Source organism: Coregonus clupeaformis, unplaced genomic scaffold, assembly GCF_020615455.1.
Source record: "Coregonus clupeaformis isolate EN_2021a unplaced genomic scaffold, ASM2061545v1 scaf0015, whole genome shotgun sequence".
Lineage (NCBI taxonomy): Eukaryota > Metazoa > Chordata > Actinopteri > Salmoniformes > Salmonidae > Coregonus > Coregonus clupeaformis.
In genome coordinates, this window is record NW_025533470.1 from 728,523 (window position 1) to 753,567 (window position 25,045).

Sequence of the window (25,045 nt, forward strand, 5' to 3'; positions counted from 1 at the left end):
CGAGGTCCATTCAGAAATGGTTTGTTGAGATCGGTGTGGAAGAACTTGACTGGCCTGCACAGAGCCCTGACCTCAACCCCATCGAACACCTTTGGGATGAATTGGAACGCCGACTGCAAGTCAGGCCTAATCGCCCAACATCAGTGCCAGACTTCACTAATGCTCGTGGCTGAATGGAAGCAAATCCCCGCAGCAATGTTCCAACATCTAGTGGAAAGCCTTCCCAGAAGAGTGGAGGCTGTTATAGCAGCAAAGGGGGGACCAACTCCGTATTAATGCCCATGATTTTGGAATTAGATGTTGGACGAGCAGGTGTCCACATACTTTTGACCGTGTAGCGTATTTCTGCCAGCTCTGAGAACAATGAGGTCAACTTATGTATTTCTCCTCTGTCTGTCAGACAACAATGAGTTGGAGGTGGAGGTGAGGAGGCTGGACTACGGAGACACTTCCTGTCTGTCTCTATGGAACATCAAGGAACTCAGTGCTGAGATGACATCACTTCCTCTACAGGCCATACAGGTCTCCCTGGCTAATGTGAGTGGTTCAACCTGGTTGTTGTCATGTTCTACTGTGGCTAATACTTAACCATACCACAACTTATACCATACCGGTATATAACATCACTTGTCAATGTGTTAACTACAAGTCTCTCTCAATTTGACTGGACAAGTAAAGGTTCAATAAATTAATGAGTTATTGATGATGCACTGTTCACATACAGTGGGGAGAACAAGTATTTGATACAATGCCAATTTTGCAGGTTTTCCTACTTACAAAGCAGGTAGAGGGCTAAATTTTTTATCATATGTACACTTCAACTGTGAGAGACGGAATCTAAAACAAAAATCCAGAAAATCACATTGTATGATTTTTAAGTAATTAATTAGCATTTTATTGCATGACATAAGTATTTGATACATCCGAAAAGCAGAACTTAATATTTGGTACAGAAACCTTTGTTTGCAATTACAGAGATCATATGTTTCTTGTAGGTCTTGATCAGGTTTGCACACACTGCAGCAGGGATTTTGGCCCACTCCTCCATACAGACCTTCTCCAGATCCTTCAGGTTTCGGGGTTGTCGCTGGGCAATACGGACTTTCAGCTCCCTCCAAAGATGTTCTATTGGGTTCAGGTCTGGAGACTGGCTAGGCCACTCCAGGACCTTGAGATGCTTCTTACGGAGCCACTCCTTAGTTGCCCTGGATGTGTGTTTCGGGTCGTTGTCATGCTGGAAGACCCAGCCTCGACCCATCTACAATGCTCTTACTGAGGGAAGGAGGTTGTTGGCCAAGATATCGTGATACATGGCCCCATCCATCCTCCCCTCAATACGGTGCAGTCGTCCTGTCCCCTTTGCAGAAAAGCATCCCCAAAGAATGATGTTTCCACCTCCATGCTTCACGGTTGGGATGGTGTTCTTGGGGTTGTACTCATCCTTCTTCTTCCTCCAAACACAGCGAGTGGAGTTTAGACCAAAAAGCTCTATTTTTGTCTCATCAGACCACATGACCTTCTCCCATTCCTCCTCTGTATGATGGTCATTGGCAAACTTCAGACGGGCCTGGACATGTGCTGGCTTGAGCAGGGGGACCTTGCGTGCGCTGCAGGATTTTAATCCATGACGGCGTAGTGTGTTACTAATGGTTTTCTTTGAGACTGTGGTCCCAGCTCTCTTCAGGTCATTGACCAGGTCCTGCCGTGTAGTTCTGGGCTGATCCCTCACCTTCCTCATGATCATTGATGCCCCACGAGGTGAGATCTTGCATGGAGCCCCAGACTGAGGGTGATTGACCGTCATCTTGAACTTCTTCCATTTTCTAATAATTGCGCCAACAGTTGTTGCCTTCTCACCAAGCTGCTTGCCTATTGTCCTGTAGCCCATCCCAGCCTTGTGCAGGTCTACAATTTTATCCCTGATGTCCTTACACAGCTCTCTGGTCTTGGCCATTGTGGAGAGGTTGGAGTCTGTTTGATTGAGTGTGTGGACAGGTGTCTTTTATACAGGTAACGAGTTCAAACCGGTGCAGTTAATACAGGTAATGAGTGGAGAACAGGAGGGCTTCTTAAAGAAAAACTAACAGGTCTGTGAGAGCCGGAATTCTTACTGGTTGGTAGGTGATCAAATACTCATGTCATGCAATAAAATGCAAATGAATTACTTAAAAATCATACAATGTGATTTTCTGGATTTTTGTTTTAGATTCCGTCTCTCACAGTTGAAGTGTACCTATGATAAAAATTACAGACCTCTACATGCTTTGTAAGTAGGAAAACCTGCAAAATCGGCAGTGTATCAAATACTTGTTCTCCCCACTGTATGTAGGCAGATCATATATTTTATACTTGTCTCCTGTATTATTATATGAGCTAATAAAAGATAGTCCTCTCATCCCAGGTGCGCCCAGTGGATGGGTGTGGCTGGACCCAGCAGTCAGTGTCTTGGTTCAGAGACATGGTGGACAACAGGACGCTGTATGCACGGCTCTACCCTCAGGGAGATGGAGACAACACCACGGTGGAACTCTTCATAGAGAAGGGCAAACTGGGGGCAATGAGGTATTAGTCAACCTGAGCACCAGAATGCTATACTCTACAACTTGATTGGAGTCCACCTGTGGTACATTCAATTGATTGGACATTATTTGGAAAGGCACACACACCTGTCTATGTAAGGTCCCACAGTTGACAGTGCATGTCAGAGCAAAAACCAAGCCATGAGGTCGAAGGAATTGTTTGGAACCACCAAGACTCTTCCTAGAGCTGGCCGCCCTGCCAAACTGAGCAATCGGATGAGAAGGGCCTTGGTCAGGGAGGTGACCAAGAACCCGATGGTCACTCTGACAGAGCTCCAGAGATCCTCTGTGGAGATGGGAGAACCTTCCAGAAGGACAACCATCTCTGCAGCACTCCACCAATCAGGCCTTTATGGTAGAGTGGCCAGACGGCAGCCACTCCTCAGTAAAAGGTACATGACAGCCCGCTTGGAGTTTGCCAAAAGGCACCTAAAGACTCTCAGACCATGAGAAACAAATTCTCTGGTCTGATGAAACCAAGATTGAACTCTTTGGCCTGAATGCCAAGCGTCACGTCTGGAGGAAACCTGGCACCATCCCTACGGTGAAGCATGGTGATGGCAGCATCATGCTGTGGGGATGTTTTTCAGCGGCAGGGACTGGGATACTAGTCAGGATCGAGGCAAAGATGAATGGAGCAAAGTAGAGAGAGATCCCTGATGAAAACCTGCTCCAGAGCGCTCAGGACCTCAGCCTGGGGCGAAGGTTCACCTTCCAACAGGACAACGACCCTAAGCACACAGCCAAGACAACGCAGGAGTGGCTTTGGGACAAGTTTCTGAATGTCCTTGAGTGGCCCAGCCAGAGCCCGGACTTGAATCCGATCTAACATCTCTGGAGAGACCTGAAAATAGCTGTGCAGCGACGCTCCCCATCCAACCTGACAGAGCTTGAGAGGATCTGCAGAGAAGAATGGGAGAAACTCCCCAAATACAGGTGTGCCAATCTTGTAGCGTCATACCCAAGAAGACTTGAGGCTGTAATCGCTGCCAAAGGTGTTTCAACAAAGTACTGAGTAAAGGGTCTGAATACTTATGTAAATGTGATATTTCCGTTTTTTTTTTTTTTATACATTTGCAAACGTTTCTAAAAACCTGTTTTTGCTTTGTCGTTATGGGGTATTGTGTGTATAATGATGAGGGGTAAAAACTATTTAATACAGTTTAGAATAAGGCTGTAACGTAACAAAATGTGGAACAAGTAAAGGGGTCTGAATACTTTCCGAATGCACTCTGTACTTTTGACCAGAACCCTTTTTGCTTGGTCATTCTGTCCCTTTCAGGAGAGGAGCCTCTCTGTCTCTGAGACTGGCTCAGAATGGACATGCTGAACATGACAAGCTGAGGAACCTGGGAATCAAGAGAGGTAGGTGCCATCTACAGTGTTGCCTGGTGATCATTCTGAGTTTGCCCACTAGAGGGCACCAGCCTATATACAATAGTCTTGAAGCCCAACTCTCATTGCTCTCTCTCTCTCTCTCTCTCTCTCTCTCTCTCTCTCTCTCTCTCTCTCTCTCTCTCTCTCTCTCTCTCTCTCTCTCTCTCTCTCTCTCTCTCTCTCTCTCTCTCTCTCTCTCTCTCTCTCTCTCTCTCTCTCTCTCTCTCTCTCTCTCTCTCTCTCAAAATTCCATTTAAGGGCTTTAATGGCATGGGAAACGTATGTTAACATTGCCAAAGCAAGTGAAGTAGATAGTAAACAAAAGTGAAATAAACGTTAAATATTAACAGTAACCATTACACTCAGAAGTTCCAAAAGAATAAAGACATTTCAAATGTCATATTATGTCTATATAGTGTTGTAATGACGTGCAAATAGTTAAAGTACAAATGGGAAAATAAATAAACATAAATATGGGTTGTATTTACAATGGTGTTTGTTCTTCACTGGTTGCCCTTTTCTTGTGGCAACAGGTCACAAATCTTGCAGCTGTGATGGCACACGGTGGTTTTTCACCCAGTAGATAAGGGAGTTTAGCAAAATTGGGTTTGTTTTCAAATTCTTTGTGGATCTCTGTAATCTGAGGGAAATATGTGTCTCTAATATGGTCATACATTTGGCAGGAGGTTAGGAAGTGCTGCTCAGTTTCCACCTCATTTTGTGGGCAGTGTGCACATAGCCTGTCTTCTCTTGAGAGCCAGGTCTGCCTACGGCGGCCTTTCTCAATAGCAACGCTATGCTCACTGAGTCTGTACATAGTCAAAGCTTTCCTTAAGTTTGGGTCAGTCACAGTGGTCAGGTATTCTGCCACTGTGTACTCAATGTTTAGAGCCAAATAGCATTCTAGTTTGCTCTGTTTTTTTGTTAATTCTTTCCAATGTGTCAAGTAATTCTTTTTGTTTTCTCATGATTTGGTTGGGTCTAATTGTGTTGCTGTCCTGGGGCTCTGTGGGGTCTGTTTGTGTTTGTGAACAGAGCCCCAGGACCAGCTTGCTTAGGGGACTCTTCTCCAAGTTCATCTCTCTGTAGGTGATGGCTTAGTTATGGAAGGTTTGGGAATCGCTTCCTTTTAGGAGGTTGTAGAATTTAACGGCTCTTTTCTGGATTTTGATAATTAGCTGGTATCGGCCTAATTCTGCTCTGCATGCATTATTTTGTGTTTTTCGTTGTACACAAAGGATCTTTTTTGCAGAATTTGTCGTAGAAATATTTGACTAATATATAATCAACTCAAAAATATCTCTCAAGACACCGGAGCTTGTGAATTCAAGAATTAGACTTTATTGCAAAACAAAGCCGAGTTTGCTCCATGGAGCAACAACTGCTTGTCCTGAACCGGAGTGCTCCTTTTTATACAGACACATTGATACAACTGAATCAATAGCATCTTTCAGTATCACATGTTGGCTGCTCACGAGGGCTACTTGCGCTTCTCTAAGTGGGGCCACTGTATCTTATTAGTGGCATGACTCAAAAAATTATGTACATACGTACGTTAAAGAACAATCACACTCTGTATTGACTATATTCACTATCCAGGCATGCATCTGGAGTACAAAGTATCAATCATGTTCATTCTGTTTCACCATTATCATTTCATAACACATTATAAAACATATCCATTTATACTTAAACATGATTTAAACATTTATCATTTACCATCCTCCCTGGCCCTTGAGATTATGTGCATGTGGCCATGTGTCAGGTCATAAGGTCATAAGCACAAAGAAATGATAACACTAGTTCCATTGTTACTCCAATCTCCACACAGCCATCACGAGGAGTTGTATCTCCATCACATGTCATTGACATGCCCAGACCATCTGCAGGGAGTTTATGATAAACACATAAATGTCTCTGCTCTGTAGTAATCCTTCAACTGGTTCTCAATCCATAAACATTTTAAGGCATATAGGTGTTTAATTCTACAACATATGTACTTGAAAATCATCTATATATTTCCCCCCTCTGGGACTTTTAAGTCCCAACCAATAAAACAAAAGATAACATAAAATGAGTGTAAGCATGTGCATATACTTATTCTTAGCCTTGCCATCTGTGGTTACATTTTATAAGAATATATATTCAGACCAATGTATCTTCCTCATAACGAGATTTACCACAGATCAGTACCCCAATGCATTGTCCAAATTACTATAAATTTAGTAGTGTATAATACCTCCTTAATCAACATACTACCTCAACTAACACTCCCTTCCTCTACCGGCACTCAATCTTCTGGCGTCTTCATTATGTTCTTCAGATAGCTTCATAGCTCATCTTGGATTGCCCATAGCAATGTCCCAATTCCAATGTCACACCTGAACCGCCACACCTCCACTATCATCCTGTTTTGTCCATGTGCAAACCAGTGTATTGCTTTGATTTGATGCTGGATTCAGGTCTCCTGGCAGAAGTGGTTCAGACAGGAACGTCTTCAACGCCTTTGTTGTTCCTTTTCAGCCGAGTAGAGGATTTTTGGTTTTTTATTGAGGTTTACACCGTTCTGGGCCAAATGATCTCTGCAATGCATTACGACACCATCCGTAGCAACCTCAGGAAAGGACAGATCATAACAGTTCAGTTGAGTTAATTTCCAATCCAAAACATCCCTATTAACATTGTCTACATGACAAATCATTATGTTTCATCACTCATTCTTATACCCATTTCTATCTAACACCTGATAGATTTGTCTTTGAGGGGCCCCTGTATTCCAAAGGCTATCTGTTTAAACACCCCCTAGTTTCACATTCTCCCTTGAATTCTCCCAAATGATATAACCCAATTGTTTTATTATAACATTCCTATATTTTTGCTCATACTCTATTTGACATTACTCTGGTGTTTCCCTTTCCTTGTTCCTATTCTAACAATTGCTTACACTTCTCTCCTCATCCTGGTTGATCATAAAATTGTTTATATTTAGGATTTCCTAAATATTACAAACATTCTGCTGGCCAATATGGTCTTTCCGAGTTCCTTATATGACAAAAGTTGTAGTTGAATCATAACACAGTCCTAGTAACTGTGAAGATTTTGAACTACTGTTAATTCTTTAAACGGAGATGTGGTACATATTAGACTATTTTCTTTATTTAATTGTAATATAATATATTGTACTCATCTATATCAATCATTGTTTAACGGCTCCTTCAATTCCCTTTCTTCTGTATTTGGTATAGCTCTAACATATACAGGGTTTAATGCACTTTCCCAAGGAATAACTACTCCAATAACACTTCCCCCTGGAAATCTAACACCAAATACTACATCAAATTGTTTATCTAGGTCTTGGACTGTTCTCCTTATTTCTATGATTCACCTGTCTCTTTCTTTCATTATCTTAAGGTCACACTACCCCATGTGACTTCCCCATACTCTTTGTGCTGGTTTCTCACACACCAATAATATTTTAACCCTTGTATTTTAATAGTGATCCCTTCTGTGTCTTTTCCTTCTGCTCTTTATTATTATCAGTACTCCATTCCCTTTATTCTCAGGTAACTAGTCAAGTGTAGAGAAATCAATGATAAGGATATTTGGTGCGTCTTGGAGGTCTGGAATCTCTCGGTGGTCTGGAATCTCTCGGTGGTCTGGAATCTCTCGGTGGTCTGGAATCTCTCGGCGATCTGGAATCTCTCGGTGGTCTGGAATCTCTCAGCGGTCTGGAAGGTCCTTAAAGTATCTTAATCATCAGTTCCCTCACTCTGGTACAATGGTTAAGATGATACCCGATACTCCCCTCTATCCATACCATCGTTGGTATAACCTGGACAACAATGTGTATGGTCATTTCAGTTGTTAACCTTCCCCCGTCACTAGGGTCTCCGGATCAGCCAGAGTCCCTCTCAATCTATCGACATCTGTCTGTGAAAAGTGTCCTTCAAGTAGCCAACAACACCTGGTACAGGCCCCTCCACATAGGGTCTTTCCAGCTCTTTCTTCTGTAGTCTTTTGCCATCACATAGTCTCCAGGGCACAGAAAATACTCAGATTATCCTACTCAGTTGGGCAGAGTTATCTTCACCCATGAAAAGAAAATCTTAAGAACATTGTTAGGTTAGGTGAGACACAGTATGCTACTCATGTCCTCTCATCCGTCAAGAGAAGCCTTGAGATTATGAAGCACACCTGCTTCCAGCTTGTTGTAGTCCACTTATCTCATAGACAGACCACCTCTACACCATGCCTCCTATCACAAAAACAAAAATGATTTAACCTAACCCATAACACATTATTACTACTGCTCATATCCTTAATACACCTTGCATATTTCCCCACAAAACCATAATAAACCATTAAAACCTCTGTAATCCCAACTTCCCCCCTTGGACACATGCATCACATCATGATTAATGTGTACAAAAAACAAAACAAAACAATATTGCCTATCAAACCTAAAATAATAACTAACCTTAAAATGACAACCCTTGAGCATATCTTTACTTAACTGTATTCCATAACACTATTCAAGGAATACCTCTCCTTCAGGACTAACCCTCTCACTTCATCCTTGTCCTGTTTCGACTAATTTATATATAGGATTTTTTCCAAATTATAAACTTCTTCACAATTATCCTTATTTTATCTAACCCCCTAATTCAGCATGCCTCTTCTCCATCAGACAGAAGCTTCAAACAACCTCAAATATATTTCCTTTCCTTACAGAAAGGCTATTTACTTGCAGGATTTCTTATTATTCTCACTCACACAGATGAGCAGCCACTTGTGCCCAAATGAATCAGACAGTTGAACGACTCACAGCCGCCCAAGCAACCCATTCACCATACGAGATGAGCAGACCTACTCTATTTAACACTTTCTCAATATTTTGAAGCCCTTGTAGCTATTTAACCCGTTCACCTACTCAGGATGACCGGTGTTACTCCAATTTATGGTGTCACCTACGCCGGATGACCTAACTTTTTTACCTGATCGACCCTACCTAATTTTGGCATCACCACAACACAGGATGATGCCCTACCTGCCCGTTCAGACCTCTGGAGTGCTAATTTTAGCTCTCCAAAGCGGTATCCACAGGATTTCTATTTATTTAGCCCCATAGGTGTTACACTTCCTCGACACACCTGGACTTCTACTACGCTTTCCTAAGCGACCTGTAAATTCTGCCCTATTTTTTCTGTTACACTTCCTCAACACAGAAAAAGGAGCGGTATTACACAGGATTTCTGCCTACCTAAGCAGTCCTCAAGACGATTCACTTCCACTACACGTCTAGAGCGGTATCCGCAGGACTTAACATGTTATTGTCTGATCGCTCAACCAGCTGGACAGCCGCCCGTGTCGAAATGACCCAGACAGAGCGATCAGCAAGATGAATCAAATCAATTGAACAGACGGTTCAGACAAACAACAGCGACATGTATTCTTAAATTCAAAAGCTCCTAGTCTTTAATTTTCTGGTTCTTAAATTTGGAGAGACCTATTTGGTATTTCTTTAGATGTTGCCGAGCCCCGGATCGGACCACACAAACGTTATACTATATAAGTAAGAACTTGGCTTACCTTTTAAAAGCGGCCGCTTTTGTTTGTATGGTCCGTCCAAGCCGTTTCACAACTGCAGATGTATACCGTCTCTGGTCCCTATTTTTCAACTCCTGGCAAAAGCTCGCCAATTATGTGGTAGAAATATTTGACTAATAATTAATCAACTCAAAAATATCTCTCAAGACACCAGAGCTTGTGAATCCAAGAATTAGACTTTATTGCATAACAAAGCCGAGCTTGCTCCATGGAACAACTGTCTCTCTCTGGCTTAGAGATCTCTTATATACACACAAATGAACAAACATGCGTACATTCCTAACTTATTTTAGTTCTGCACCACCCTTCTTTTTCAACGTCCAGCTGTCACACAATGTCCACTCCAAAAGGTCATGAATGCTTTTTTCTATATGAAGCCTCTCATTCTATCATTCTATTGGCTGCGTGGCTTAGGCCCCTTCTTAAAAAAGAACTAATGTAATGCACACTGTTGAGAGCCTCTGTGAAAGAACACATGCATTCATTTAAAACACAGCATATACTACATATCTATATTCCTTATTTAAGCATGTATCTGGATTATAAAATATCAAACATGTTTATTATATTTTACCTTTGGCATCTCCCTACATGTGCCTTAATGATACATAAAATAATACCATATCCCCAGCATCGATGCCGTGTCCCTCCGCGGGCTGCTGGAGGGGGAAGACCCGGGCTGTCTGGTCCTGGACTGCCGCTCATTCTTCTCCTTCAACTCCTCTCACATCTCCGGGTCCACCAACGTCCGCTTCAGTACTGTAGTCCGCCGGAGGGCCCGAGGGGGGCTGGGGGTGGGACACATCGTGCCCAACGAGGACACGCGGAACCGGCTTCTCTCAGGGGAGTATCGGTCGGTGGTGTTTCTGGATGATCGGAGTTTGGACTTCGGCCAAGTGAAGAATGACGGGACTCTAATGCTCGCCGTGACAGCTCTGTGCCGAGACCCGTGTGGAGCCAGTGTCTTCTTTCTCAAAGGTAATTTGATTTATTATAAACGTGTTATAGTAGCTGATATCTATATTGATTACGCACTCATGGTAATGACGAACGGCGCACAACAAACGTGCCGTAGCGTAGGCCTACGTCAGTTATGAGGTGAACGCTGTGACTGTGCCAAAATAGCCACTATACAGCTGTTACTGTTTATAACTCTGAGATGGGGACGGGACTGTTGGACGGTATCCTTACGTCCTGTAACTGAGATGGTGACGGGACTGTTGGACGGTATCCTTACGTCCTGTAACTGAGATGGTGACGGGACTGTTGGACGGTATCCTTACGTCCCTGTAACTGAGATGGTGGACGGGACTGTTGGACGGTATCCTTACGTCCTGTAACTGAGATGGGGACGGGACTGTTGGACGGTATCCTTACGTCCTGTAACTGAGATGGTGACGGGACTGTTGGACGGTATCCTTACGTCCTGTAACTGAGATGGTGACGGGACTGTTGGACGGTATCCTTACGTCCTGTAACTGAGATGGTGACGGGACTGTTGGACGGTATCCTTACGTCCTGTAACTGAGATGGTGACGGGACTGTTGGACGGTATCCTTACGTCCTGTAACTGAGATGGTGACGGGACTGTTGGACGGTATCCTTACGTCCTGTAACTGAGATGGTGACGGGACTGTTGGACGGTATCCTTACGTCCTGTAACTGAGATGGTGACGGGACTGTTGGACGGTATCCTTACGTCCTGTAACTGAGATGGTGACGGGACTGTTGGACGGTATCCTTACGTCCTGTAACTGAGATGGTGACGGGACTGTTGGACGGTATCCTTACGTCCTGTAACTGAGATGGTGACGGGACTGTTGGACGGTATCCTTACGTCCTGTAACTGAGATGGTGACGGGACTGTTGGACGGTATCCTTACGTCCTGTAACTGAGATGGGGACGGGACTGTTGGACGGTATCCTTACGTCCTGTAACTGAGATGGTGACGGGACTGTTGGGACGGTATCCTTACGTCCTGTAACTGAGATGGTGACGGGACTGTTGGACGGTATCCTTACGTCCTGTAACTGAGATGGTGACGGGACTGTTGGACGGTATCCTTACGTCCTGTAACTGAGATGGTGACGGGACTGTTGGACGGTATCCTTACGTCCTGTAACTGAGATGGTGACGGGACTGTTGGACGGTATCCTTACGTCCTGTAACTGAGATGGTGACGGGACTGTTGGACGGTATCCTTACGTCCTGTAACTGAGATGGTGACGGGACTGTTGGACGGTATCCTTACGTCCTGTAACTGAGATGGGGGACGGGACTGTTGGACGGTATCCCTACGTCCTGTAACTGAGATGGTGACGGGACTGTTGGGACGGTATCCTTACGTCCTGTAACTGAGATGGTGACGGGACTGTTGGACGGTATCCTTACGTCCTGTAACTGAGATGGTGACGGGACTGTTGGACGGTATCCTTACGTCCTGTAACTGAGATGGTGACGGGACTGTTGGACGGTATCCTTACGTCCTGAAACTGAGATGGTGACGGGACTGTTGGACGGTATCCTTACGTCCTGTAACTGAGATGGTGACGGGACTGTTGGACGGTATCCTTACGTCCTGTAACTGAGATGGTGACGGGACTGTTGGACGGTATCCTTACGTCCTGTAACTGAGATGGTGACGGGACTGTTGGACGGTATCCTTACGTCCTGTAACTGAGATGGTGACGGGACTGTTGGACGGTATCCTTACGTCCCTGTAACTGAGATGGTGACGGGACTGTTGGACGGTATCCTTACGTCCTGTAACTGAGATGGTGACGGGACTGTTGGACGGTATCCTTACGTCCTGTAACTGAGATGGTGACGGGACTGTTGGGCGGTATCCTTACGTCCTGTAACTGAGATGGTGACGGGACTGTTGGACGGTATCCTTACGTCCTGTAACTGAGATGGTGACGGGACTGTTGGACGGTATCCTTACGTCCTGTAACTGAGATGGTGACGGGACTGTTGGACGGTATCCTTACGTCCTGTAACTGAGATGGTGACGGGACTGTTGGACGGTATCCTTACGTCCTGTAACTGAGATGGGGACGGGACTGTTGGACGGTATCCTTACGTCCTGTAACTGAGATGGTGACGGGACTGTTGGACGGTATCCTTACGTCCTATCTTGACATTGTTTAGGTGGGTTTGACACGTTCTCCTCGGAGTATCCAGAGATTTGCACCAAGCCGTCAGCTCCACAGGGACTGAGTCTGCCCCTCAGCGCCCGTCCAGACAGCGCCGACCCCGGCTGCAGTCCATGCAGTACAGCTCTCTATGACCAGGTAGGTTTTCTTTTAAACGTGTATTTTGTATGTTATTACTGTGTAACAGCACTTTTACCTGTATAGTAAATAAACCAATGTCAGTGTGTCATCAGACAATAGATTCTGCAACCTTAAACTAACCTCAGTCTGGTAGGCATAAGTATTTATAGGCTTTTTATTGTATTTATTTTTTAGTCATTTTAGCAGATGCTCTTATCCAGAGTGACTTACAGTTAGTGAGTGCATATATTTTCCATACTGGCCCCCCCGTGGGAGTCGAACCCACAACCCTGGCGTTGCAAGCGCCATGCTCTACCAACTGAGCTACACGGGGCTTGGATTTGACATTGGTTTCTGTTCCTATCTTCATCTCCAATAACACTTTGACACGTTATTACTCTCAAAACAGTGTCAGTGTGTCATCAAACTATATATTTTGACATATTAGACTAACTTTATTACAGCCTAAATCATTAGGGCTGGTGGTTGACTGTTTTCTGTCCTGTTCCACTCCTCCTCTCCAGGGTGGTCCAGTGGAGATCCTTCCCTTCCTCTACCTGGGCAGTGCCTACCATGCCTCCAGAAAGGACATGTTAGACATGCTGGGTGTCACTGCTCTTATCAACGTATCAGCTAACTGCCCCAACCACTTTGAAGAGTCCTTCCAGTACAAGAGTATCCCTGTAGAGGACAACCACAAGGCTGACATCTCCTCCTGGTTCAACGAGGCCATAGAGTTTATCGGTGAGTGTCTTAACTGTCTTAGGCTACATTCACTTTACATTACATTTACATTACATTTTGGTAATTTAGCAGACACTCCTATCCAGAGCGACTAACCGTCAGTGTATTCAACTTCAGGTAGATAGGTAAGAAAACACCTCGGGACTAAAAATGAATTATTCACATATAATTGATCTTTAAATGGTTCTTTCATATGTCTGTGAAGTTAGATTTTAAGTGATCAAAAGTATAACTAGAAAGTTCGATCTGCATAAACCCATTTGAACTTGGCGCTCTAAGGTTCTATCTGCAATCCAATTACAAGCCTGAAAAATACAGACGGACCAATCAGAACATGTCTTTGCCACCTCCCTCTATTTTACCTTTATTTAACTAGGCAAGTCAGTTAAGAACAAATTCTTATTTACAATGACGGCCTACACCGGCCAAACCCGGACGACGCTGGGTCAATTGTGCGCTGCATCTATGGGACTCCCAATCACGGCCGGTTGTGATACAGCCTGGAATCGAACCAGGGGGGGTCTGTAGTGACGCCTCAAGCACTGAGATGCAGTGCCTTAGACCGCTGCGCCACTCGGGAGTCTGGTCTAAGCTAGTCTAGCCAGCGATAATGGCACTCAAGCAAAAAAACAACACTGACAGAAATCTTAAAGCAAATGATGTTGTCACATCGTTGTTCAGTGATGACAGTCATTTGTCTGATGATCATAATACATTTCTTAATGTATTGGATGATGTGTTCTGACTCTATCTTGGTAAAATAGTGTTATTCTATCATTTATTTATTTAAATAGCCACGGAACATGTCTAATTCAGAAGTATCAGATAGAACTGTATGGCTGAACCCAGATTGACATTTCAGAGCCGTAAGGTTCTATGTGCGACTGCACCCCCCTAAAAAAAAAACGGGATTTGGGGATTTTGATACACTGCACTTTAGGTGCCTTTAAGGTGAGGACTTTAATGGGTTTATGAAAGAAGAATTCACTACAAAACAGTTCTGAGAGCTGCGATGCTTTGCGCAGGTCACGATATCGCAGTCACTGTAAGTAGCTAGCTAACTAGTTCAGTTTTAATTCTCTCATAGCTCTAGTTAACTGACAAACATAGGACACAATCACCAAGCAAGGCAACCACAGCTGTAGTCATGGAAGCCATTGGCTTGGCGGGAAAACGAACTACTACAACTCAACAGCCAACCCCCTCCCTCTCTCCATCCCTCCCTCCTCTCCTCCATTCAATGACTTGGATTTCAATTGAAAAAAGTTCCCTCCAAAACCCCGACCAGCTGTCTGAGCCAGGGCTCCCTGCTCCACCACAATGGTGGTGACATCATCACACCCCATCCACCCCTCTACTAGACCCCCCTTTTAAAGAGGTGGTCCCTTATCATGTGGGAGCCACGAAGCAGACCCAACAGAGGGTCCCTTTTCATGTGGGAGCCACGAAGCAGACCCAACAGAGGGTCCCTTTTCATGTGGGAGCCACGAAGCAGACCCAACAGAGGGTCCCTTTTCATGTGGTAGCCACGAAGCAGACCCAACAGAGGGTCCCTTATCATGTGGGAGCCACGAAGCAGACCCAACAGACCCAGGCCTCATTCTGCTTTTGTAGTAGCAGGCCAGAGAGATCTGCGTCCCAAATGGCATCCTATTCCCGTTATAGTGCACTATCTTAGGGCTCATCGGGTCCATAAGGCTCTGGTCTAAAGTAGTGCACTATAAAGGGAATAGGGTACCGTTTGGGACGCAGCCAGAGAGAGGCTGATGGTTGAATGCAGCTCCCTCCTCTCCCTTCCATCTCTTTGTTCTGTCGGGACAAAAGGCAGTTTTTTCCACCAGGCTCAAGGCCGGCCTTTCTCCCAGATTAATAACCCCAGCAGGGGGGCAGCTAAACCCCCTTTGTCCCCTTCTGCCCCCCTCTCCTTGGGGAATAACCCCCCTGATCAACCCCCAACCCCCCGTCTAACTGACCCCTTTCCTGGGTTAATGAGATGGGTCCGTTAGCAACACCATTAGTTAGCAACACTATGGAGGGTGATTTGCACCTGAAAGTCACCTACTTTTCGATTGGTCACTTCCTACTGTGGCTTAGTAGGCCTACTGACTGGGCAAAGAGGATGTTGGTCACTTCCTGCTGTGGCTTAGTAGGCCTACTGACTGGGCAAAGAGGATGCTGGTAACTTCCTGCTGTGGCTTAGTAGGCCTACTGACTGAGCAAAGAGGATGTTGGTCACTTCCTGCTGTGGCTTAGTAGGCCTACTGGCTGAGCAAAGAGGATGTTGGTCACTTCCTGCTGTGGCTTAGTAGGCCTACTGACTGGGCAAAGAGGATGTTGGTCACTTCCTGCTGTGGCTTAGTAGGCCTACTGGCTGAGCAAAGAGGATGTTGGTCACTTCCTGCTGTGGCTTAACGCTTCCGCATGCTTCAGTTCGGCTGGCGCCTAGCTGACGTCGGCTAGGGGAACCCAACGAGTGTGCTTCACACTCCCTTAACAGACCTTCGCTTCAAAAACTAGAAAAAAGCAGCAATAGTACTGTTTGTCCATCTTTACATTTACATTTACGTCATTTAGCAGACGCTCTTATCCAGAGCGACTTACAAATTGGTGCATTCACCCTATAGCCAGTGGGATAACCACTTTACAATATGTTTTTTAGGGACTGATCAGAGCCTGAAGGTACAGAGGTGCCGATCCCCTCACAGCTCCATAGGCAAGCACCATGGTCTTGTAACAGATGCGAGCTTCAACTGGAAGCCAGTGGAGTGTGCGGAGGAGCGGGGTGACGTGAGAGAACTTGGGAAGGTTGAACACCAGACGGGCTGCGGCATTCTGGATGAGTTGTAGGGGTTTAATGGCACAGGCAGGGAGCCCAGCCAACAGCGAGTTGCAGTAATCCAGACGGGGAGATGACAAGTGCCTGGATTAGGACCTGTGCCGCTTCCTGTGTAAGGCAGGGTCGTACTCTCCGAATGTTGTAGAGCATGAACCTGCAGGATCGGGTCACCGCCTTGATGTTAGCGGAGAACGACAGGGTGTTGTCCAGGGTCACGCCAAGGCTCTTCGCACTCTGGGAGGAGGACACAACGGAGTTGTCAACCGTGATGGCGAGATCATGGAACGGGCAGTCCTTCCCCGGGAGGAAGAGCAGCTCCGTCTTGCCAAGGTTCAGCTTGAGGTGGTGATCCGTCATCCATACTGATATGTCTGCCAGACATGCAGAGATGCGATTCGCCACCTGGTTATCAGAAGGGGGGAAAGGAGAAGATTAGTTGTGTATCGTCAGCGTAGCAATGATAGGAGAGGCCATGTGAGGATATGACAGAGCCAAGTGACTTGGTGTATAGGGAGAATAGGAGAGGGCCTAGAACTGAGCCCTGGGGGACACCAGTGGTGAGAGCACGTGGTGCGGAGACAGCTTCTCGCCACGCCACTTGGTAGGAGCGACCGGTAAGGTAGGACGCAATCCAGGAGTGAGCCGCGCCGGAGATGCCCAGCTCGGAGAGGGTGGAGAGGAGGATCTGATGGTTCACAGTATCAAAGGCAGCAGACAGGTCTAGAAGGACAAGAGCAGAGGAGAGAGAGTTAGCTTTAGCAGTGCGGAGAGCCTCCGTGACACAGAGAAGAGCAGTCTCAGTTGAATGACCAGTCCTGAAACCTGACTGGTTTGGATCAAGAAGGTCATTCTGAGAGAGATAGCAAGAGAGTTGTCTAAAGACGGCACGCTCAATAGTTTTGGAAAGAAAAGAAAGAAGGGATACTGGTCTGTAGTTGTTGACATCAGTGGGATCGAGTGTTGGTTTTTTGAGAAGGGGTGCAACTCTCGCTCTCTTGAAGACGGAAGGGACATAGCCAGCGGTCAAGGATGAGTTGATCAGCGAGGTGAGGTAGGGGAGAAGGTCACCGGAGATGGTCTGGAGAAGAGAGGAGGGGATGGGGTCAAGCGGGCAGGTTGTTGGGCGGCCTGCAGTCACAAGTCGCAGGATTTTATCTGGAGAGAGAGGGGAGAAAGAAGTCAAAGCATAGGGTAGGGCAGTGTGAGCAGGACCAGCAGTGTCATTAGACTTAACAAACGAGGATCGGATGTCGTCAACCTTCTTTTCAAAGTGGTTGACGAAGTCATCCACAGAGAGAGAGGAGAGGAGGGGGGGGGAGGATTCAGCAGGGAGGAGAATGTGGCTAAGAGCTTCCTAGGGTTAGAGGCAGATGCTTGGAATTTAGAGTGGTAGAAAGTGGCCTTAGCAGCAGAAACAGATGAAGAAAATGTAGAGAGGAGGGAGTGAAAAGATGCCAGGTCGGCAGGGAGTTTAGTTTTCTTCCATTTCCGCTCCGCTGCCCGGAGCTCTGTTCTGTGAGCTCGCAATGAGTCATCAAGCCACGGAGCTGGAGGGGAGGACCGAGCCGGCCGGGAGGATAGGGGACACAGAGAGTCAAAGGATGCAGAAAGGGAGGAGAGGAGGGTTGAGGAGGCAGAATCAGGAGATTGGAGGGAGAAGGATTGAGCAGAGGGAAGAGATGATTGGATGGAAGAGGAGAGAGTAGTGGGAGAGAGAGAGCGAAGGTTGCGGCGGCGCATTACCATCTGTGTAGGGGCAGAGTGAGTAGTGTTGGAGGAGAGCGAGAGAGAAAAGGATACAAAGTAGTGGTCGGAGACATGGAGGGGAGTTGCAGTGAGATTAGTAGAAGAGCAGCATCTAGTAAAGATGAGGTCAAGCGTATTGCCTGCCTTGTGAGTAGGGGGGGACGGTGAGAGGGTGAGATCAAAAGAGGAGAGGAGTGGAAAGAAGGAGGCAGAGAGAAATTAGTCAAATGTAGACGTAGGGAGGTTGAAATCCCCCAGAACTGTGAGGGGTGAGCCATCCTCAGGAAAGGAACTTATCAAGGCGTCAAGCTCATTGATGAACTCTCCAAGGGAACCTGGAGGGCGATAGATGACAAGGATATTAAGCTTAAATGGGCTAGTGACTGTGACAGCATGGAATTCAAATGAGGAGATAGACAGATGGGTTAGGGGGAAAAATTGAGAATGTCCACTTGGGAGAGATGAGGATTCCTGTGCCACCACCCCTCTGACCAGATGCTCTCGGGGTATGCGAGAACACATGGTCAGACGAGGAGAGAGCAGTAGGAGTAGCAGTGTTTTCAGTGGTAATCCATGTTTCCGTCAGCGCCAGGAAGTCGAGGGACTGGAGGTTAGCATAGGCTGGGATGAAGTCAGCCTTGTTGGCAGCTGAACGGCAGTTCCAGAGGCTGCCTGAGACCTGGAACTCCAGGTGTGGGGTGCGTGCAGGGACCACCAGGTTAGAGAGGCAGCAGCCACGCGGTGTGTAGCCTGTGCGGAGAGGAGAGAACAGGGATAGGCAGAGGCATAGTTGACAGGCTGTAGCAAATGGCTACAATAATGCAGAGGAGATCGGAATGAAATGAACTAAACATCTGGGAAAGGAGAGAGTAGGGCCTCCCTCACCAAAACTCCCAAATATAACTCACCCAACTTCCACCTCAGAAACTATAATTGTTTCACTGAACCACCCGAATAAAAACTCTCCCAACTTCCACTTTAGAAATTAGAATTGTTGTGAACTACAGCGGTTCAATGTTTCAAGGAATAGACTCAACTTACTTTATTCAGCTAGCTAACTATGACACCATAGCTAACTAGCATGCTAGCATCCAATAACACACAGTTTAGCACCAATACTTGGTTACAACAAACTACCAATAGTGTGTTAACACACTAAACAGATAATTTGTGTCCGTGTCTAGTTCCTTTCATAACGCAGCAATAATTAAACGTTGGCTAGCTAGCACAAATATATTGTATTTAGCTGCTACAGTACAGCTAGCTGGTCATGTTGGCTAGCTTGCAATGGCTGCTGTGTTGACTTTGTTTGAAAAACGGCGGCGCTGCGAACAAATGTAGCTGGCTAAAAGGATATTGTATCTAGTTGCTACCGTTGCTAATAGCTACTCGCCAGCTAGTCCAGGAGGTGAGTTAGCTAGCTAGCTAGCTTCGTGCTACACCCGGCACCACCGAATACAATGCTAACCTACAATAACTACCCACAACAGCCCACGATGCCTACCTACAATACCTAACTACAATCTAAATACATAATTGAAGCCTTACTCGACAAAGCCCAAGCTATGTATAAAGCCAAACTTACCCGACGCCAGCTGTCTGGGTGGCAGACAAGAAGACATTTGTCTTCTGCAATCAGTAGCTGTAATTAAGTACAGTAGCTACTAACTACCTAACGTTGATGCCTCAGATAATGAGGTTAGAAAAACAGCTGAATGGTAGGTAGCTAGCTGGCTTAATTACAGGTACTCTTAAGCGTGAAATAACATTGGAAACAACTATCCACCATTGCTAAAAGTTACCAGTAGCTACCCGCTATTTCTTGAGACGCAGTAGCCAGTATACACTTCCTCAAAATAGTCAGAGTTAATCTAAGATAACTCAAGAAATCTGTCATTCATTTGGATGTTTTTGCAGAGGAGATCTTAGTCGCACAATTTTACATCTAACTAAGATGTTTGGTGCAGTATTTCTCAATGATTTTTTTTTGCATGAAAGCGAGTCGTCTCTGAATGACAACAAATACTTTATTGAAGAATCCCTACTGCTGACCAATCACCGACGAAAGGGGTGTAGACTTCGGCTACCAACTTCGGCTTGCATTGAGAAAAATGTTTGTTTGCCCGAACAGCCGAAAAAACCCTTACCGAAGTCCAAAATGAACAAAAAACGTGCACAAACTGTTCCGGCTGGGAAGCACGCAGATGCCTTTAGTAGGTCTACTGACTGAGCAAGGAGAACAGTGTAGACAGACGGACGACAGACTTGTTAGTATCACTGGAATATCAATAGCTAGGTAATGCTAATATATCATATTGTAAACGCCTTTTTAGCAGCCACTTTCATCCAAAGCATTTTACAGTCACGTGTATATACATTTTACATATGTGTGGTCCCGGGAATCGAACCCACTACGCCGTCATTACAAGCGCCATGCTCTACCAACTGAGCTACAAAGGACCAACTGTCACGGTTTCGGCCGAGGCTGCTCCTCCTCCTGGTTCGGGCAGGCTTCGGCGTTCGCCGTCCCCGGAGTATTAGCTGCCACCGCTCTATGTTTCTGTGTTTGATTGCTTTTGTCTGTCTGTCACACCTGTGTCTGTTTGAGTGTTGATTAGGTGCCTTATAAGTTCCTTGTTTTGCTCTATGGTCATTGTGTGTTGTTATTTTCCGTTGCCACTTTGTAGATGATACGTGTTTGTTTTTCCGTGTCATTTTTCCTTGTTTAGTGTTTTACGCGTGTGCGTAATTATCCCTCGCCACTTCGTGTATTCGAGGTCGGGGTTTGTATCTTGCTTTTGAGACTATTAAAAGTCTTGTTGGACTAACCTCTGCTTCCTGCGCTTGACTCCTCCACCACATCCACAACGGTTTATGACACCAACGGTGTTCTAACACAGTCAAGAGAAACCTTTCAGAATCTGGCAACTTACACAACTGTCCTACACTTACACCATAACTAAGTTGAATATGTTGTATTGAAACAAAGTTGAACGTTGTACTAATCTCCCCTCTCCTTCTCTCTCTCCTATAGACTCCATCCGTACTAATCTCCCCTCTCCTTCTCTCTCTCCTATAGACTCCATCCGTAATAATCTCCCCTCTCCTTCTCTCTCTCCTATAGACTCCATCTGTAATAATCTCCCCTCTCCTTCTCTCTCTCCTATAGACTCCATCTGTAATAATCTCCCCTCTCCTTCTCTCTCTCTCCTATAGACTCCATCCGTACTAATCTCCCCTCTCCTTATCTCTCTCTCCTATAGACTCCATCCGTAATAATCTCCCCTCTCCTTATCTCTCTCTCCTATAGACTCCATCCGTAATAATCTCCCCTCTCCTTCTCTCTCTCTCCTATAGACTCCATCTGTAATAATCTCCCCTCTCCTTCTCTCTGTCCTATAGACTCCATCCGTACTAATCTCCCCTCTCCTTCTCTCTCTCCTATAGACTCCATCCGTAATAATCTCCCCTCTCCTTATCTCTCTCTCCTATAGACTCCATCCGTAATAATCTCCCCTCTCCTTCTCTCTCTCCTATAGACTCCATCCGTAATAATCTCCCCTCTCCTTATCTCTCTCTCCTATAGACTCCATCCGTAATAATCTCCCCTCTCCTTCTCTCACTCCTATAGACTCCATCCGTACTAATCTCCCCTCTCCTTCTCTCTCTCCTATAGACTCCATCCGTACTAATCTCCCCTCTCCTTCTCTCTCTCCTATAGACTCCATCCGTAATAATCTCCCCTCTCCTTCTCTCTGTCCTATAGACTCCATCTGTAATAATCTCCCCTCTCCTTCTCTCTCTCCTATAGACTCCATCTGTAATAATCTCCCCTCTCCTTCTCTCTGTCCTATAGACTCCATCTGTAATAATCTCCCCTCTCCTTCTCTCTCTCCTATAGACTCCATCTGTAATAATCTCCCATCTCCTTCTCTCTCTCCTATAGACTCCATCTGTAATAATCTCCCCTCTCCTTCTCTCTCTCCTATAGACTCCATCTGTAATAATCTCCCCTCTCCTTCTCTCTGTCCTATAGACTCCATCTGTAATAATCTCCCCTCTCCTTCTCTCTCTCCTATAGACTCCATCTGTAATAATCTCCCCTCTCCTTCTCTCTCTCCTATAGACTCCATCTGTAATAATCTCCCCTCTCCTTCTCTCTCTCCTATAGACTCCATCTGTAATAATCTCCCCTCTCCTTCTCTCTCTCCTATAGACTCCATCCGTAATAAAGGCGGCCGTGTGTTTGTCCACTGCCAAGCCGGCATCTCCCGCTCCGCCACCATCTGTCTGGCCTACTTGATGAGGACCAACCGCGTGAAGCTGGACGAGGCCTTCGAGTTCGTCAAGCAGCGGCGCAGCATCATCAGTCCTAACTTCAGCTTCATGGGCCAACTGCTGCGGTTTGAGTCCCAGGTCCTGGCTACGTCGTCCTGCTCGTCGGAGGCCGGGAGTCCTGCCCTGGGGAAGAGCAGTACGGTCTTTAACTTCCCAGTGTCTATCCCCATCCACGGCTCTGCTGGACATGGACAGCTCTCCTTCCTCCACAGCCCCATCACCACCTCACCCAGCTGCTAAGGTGGAGAGTAGGATCATATGGAGGGTTGTCTGTCTTAGCCTGGACTTGAACTGTACTGTCACAATACTGGTAGTGCCAGGGTAGTGCCAGGGTAGTGCCAGGGTAGTGCCATGGTAGTGCCAGGGTAGTGCCAGGGTAGTGCCAGGGTAGTGACAGGGTAGTAACAGGGTAGTAACAGGGTAGTGCCAGGGTAGTGACAGGGTAGTGACAGGGTAGTGCCAGGGTAGTGCCAGGGTAGTGCCAGGGTAGTGCCAGGGTAGTGCCAGGGTAGTAACAGGGTAGTGCCAGGGTAGTGCCAGGGTAGTGCCAGGGTAGTGCCAGGGTAGTGCCAGGGTAGTATCAGGGTAGTGCCAGGGTAGTGCCAGGGTAGTAACAGGGTAGTGCCAGGGTAGTATCAGGGTAGTAACAGGGTAGTAACAGGGTAGTGCCAGGGTAGTAACAGGGTAGTGCCAGGGTAGTAACAGGGTAGTGACAGGGTAGTGCCAGGGTAGTGCCAGGGTAGTAACAGGGTAGTGCCAGGGTAGTGCCAGGGTAGTGCCAGGGTAGTAACAGGGTAGTAACAGGGTAGTGCCAGGGTAGTAACAGGGTAGTGCCAGGGTAGTGCCAGGGTAGTGACAGGGTAGTAACAGGGTAGTAACAGGGTAGTATCAGGGTAGTAACAGGGTAGTGCCAGGGTAGTGACAGGGTAGTGCCAGGGTAGTGCCAGGGTAGTGACAGGGTAGTAACAGGGTAGTGCCAGGGTAGTGCCAGGGTAGTATCAGGGTAGTAACAGGGTAGTGCCAGGGTAGTGCCAGGGTAGTGCCAGGGTAGTATCAGGGTAGTAACAGGGTAGTGCCAGGGTAGTGCCAGGGTAGTGCCAGGGTAGTGCCAGGGTAGTATCAGGGTAGTAACAGGGTAGTGCCAGGGTAGTGACAGGGTAGTAACAGGGTAGTGCCAGGGTAGTGACAGGGTAGTGCCAGGGTAGTAACAGGGTAGTAACAGGGTAGTGCCAGGGTAGTAACAGGGTAGTAACAGGGTAGTGACAGGGTAGTGCCAGGGTAGTGCCAGGGTAGTAACAGGGTAGTGCCAGGGTAGTGACAGGGTAGTGCCAGGGTAGTAACAGGGTAGTAACAGGGTAGTGCCAGGGTAGTAACAGGGTAGTAACAGGGTAGTGCCAGGGTAGTGCCAGGGTAGTATCAGGGTAGTAACAGGGTAGTGCCAGGGTAGTAACAGGGTAGTGCCAGGGTAGTGACAGGGTAGTGCCAGGGTAGTGCCAGGGTAGTAACAGGGTAGTGCCAGGGTAGTAACAGGGTAGTGCCAGGGTAGTAACAGGGTAGTGCCAGGGTAGTAACAGGGTAGTGCCAGGGTAGTAACAGGGTAGTAACAGGGTAGTGCCAGGGTAGTAACAGGGTAGTAACAGGGTAGTGCCAGGGTAGTGCCAGGGTAGTAACAGGGTAGTGCCAGGGTAGTATCAGGGTAGTAACAGGGTCATTGCCACTGTACTGTCAGTGTCACTCAACTACAGGTGACTAATCGTTGAGTTCTAGAACTGATGGAACCCTCATTGATGCCCTTCCTGGTGTAAAGGTCACTGATGCCCTTCCTGGTGTAAAGGTCACTGATGCCCGTCCTGGTGTAAAGGTCACTGATGCCCTTCCTGGTGTAAAGGTCACTGATGCCCGTCCTGGTGTAAAGGTCACTGATGCCCGTCCTGGTGTAAAGGTCACTGATGCCCTTCCTGGTGTAAAGGTCACTGATGCCCTTCCTGGTATAAAGGTCACTGATGCCCTTCCTGGTGTAAAGGTCATAAAGAAGTGATCCTGGCATCACTGGACAAAAGGGCTAACTTTTGGAGAGACAATCCAAGTGGCCCAGTTTATGGGTTAAATCCACAGGTCTGCCCCATCGCCTTGAAAGGAGTTTCTCTCGCTACCAATATGTCAGTATGGTTATCACAACATCCTCTGTAGAAGGTAAATGACACCCACAGATCTACCTAGAATACCCTCAACTTCTAGTCTAGGAAAAGACAGAGAAGTCAATGGCTGAAGGTGACTTGGGGAAGGGTCAATCCATTAAAAGAAGTTAGAAGTATTTTAATTGGATGAAGAGAAGAGATTGTAGTCAAATAATTTTTTGGACCTGCCACAACTCTTAACAAAATGTAAACCCTCCCTTGGTCACTCACAGGCAGTTGTCATATTTATTGATACCAATAGACTCTCAGGAATCATTAATTACTTTCAATGTCCCTTTTTTTTCTCATGTTTTTTTATTTCACCTTTATTTAACCAGGTAAGCCAGTTGAGAACAAGTTCTCAT

The 25,045-nt window shown here is 46.4% G+C and overlaps 1 protein-coding gene across 1 annotated transcript; it reads left to right on the forward strand.

The window, feature by feature from the left end:
* The first annotated feature begins 269 nt into the window (after positions 1-269).
* On the forward strand, positions 270-22,845 carry LOC121556118 (dual specificity protein phosphatase 1-like). Its single transcript, XM_045212460.1, has 7 exons — positions 270-537; positions 2,402-2,562; positions 3,862-4,041; positions 10,186-10,541; positions 12,715-12,857; positions 13,364-13,583; positions 22,382-22,845. The coding sequence occupies exons 1-7, from the start codon at positions 364-366 to the stop codon at positions 22,741-22,743; spliced, it is 1,596 nt and encodes a 531-aa protein (XP_045068395.1). The 5' UTR covers positions 270-363; the 3' UTR covers positions 22,744-22,845.
* The last annotated feature ends 2,200 nt before the right edge of the window (positions 22,846-25,045 follow it).

Coding starts and splice junctions, on each gene's coding strand:
- LOC121556118 (XM_045212460.1), top strand. CDS start 364: ATGAGGTCAACTTATGTATTTCTCCTCTGTCTGTCAGACAACAATGAG. Junction 538..2,401: donor TACAGGTCTCCCTGGCTAAT/GTGAGTGGTTCA, acceptor CTCTCATCCCAG/GTGCGCCCAGTGGATGGGTG. Junction 2,563..3,861: donor GGCAAACTGGGGGCAATGAG/GTATTAGTCAAC, acceptor TGTCCCTTTCAG/GAGAGGAGCCTCTCTGTCTC.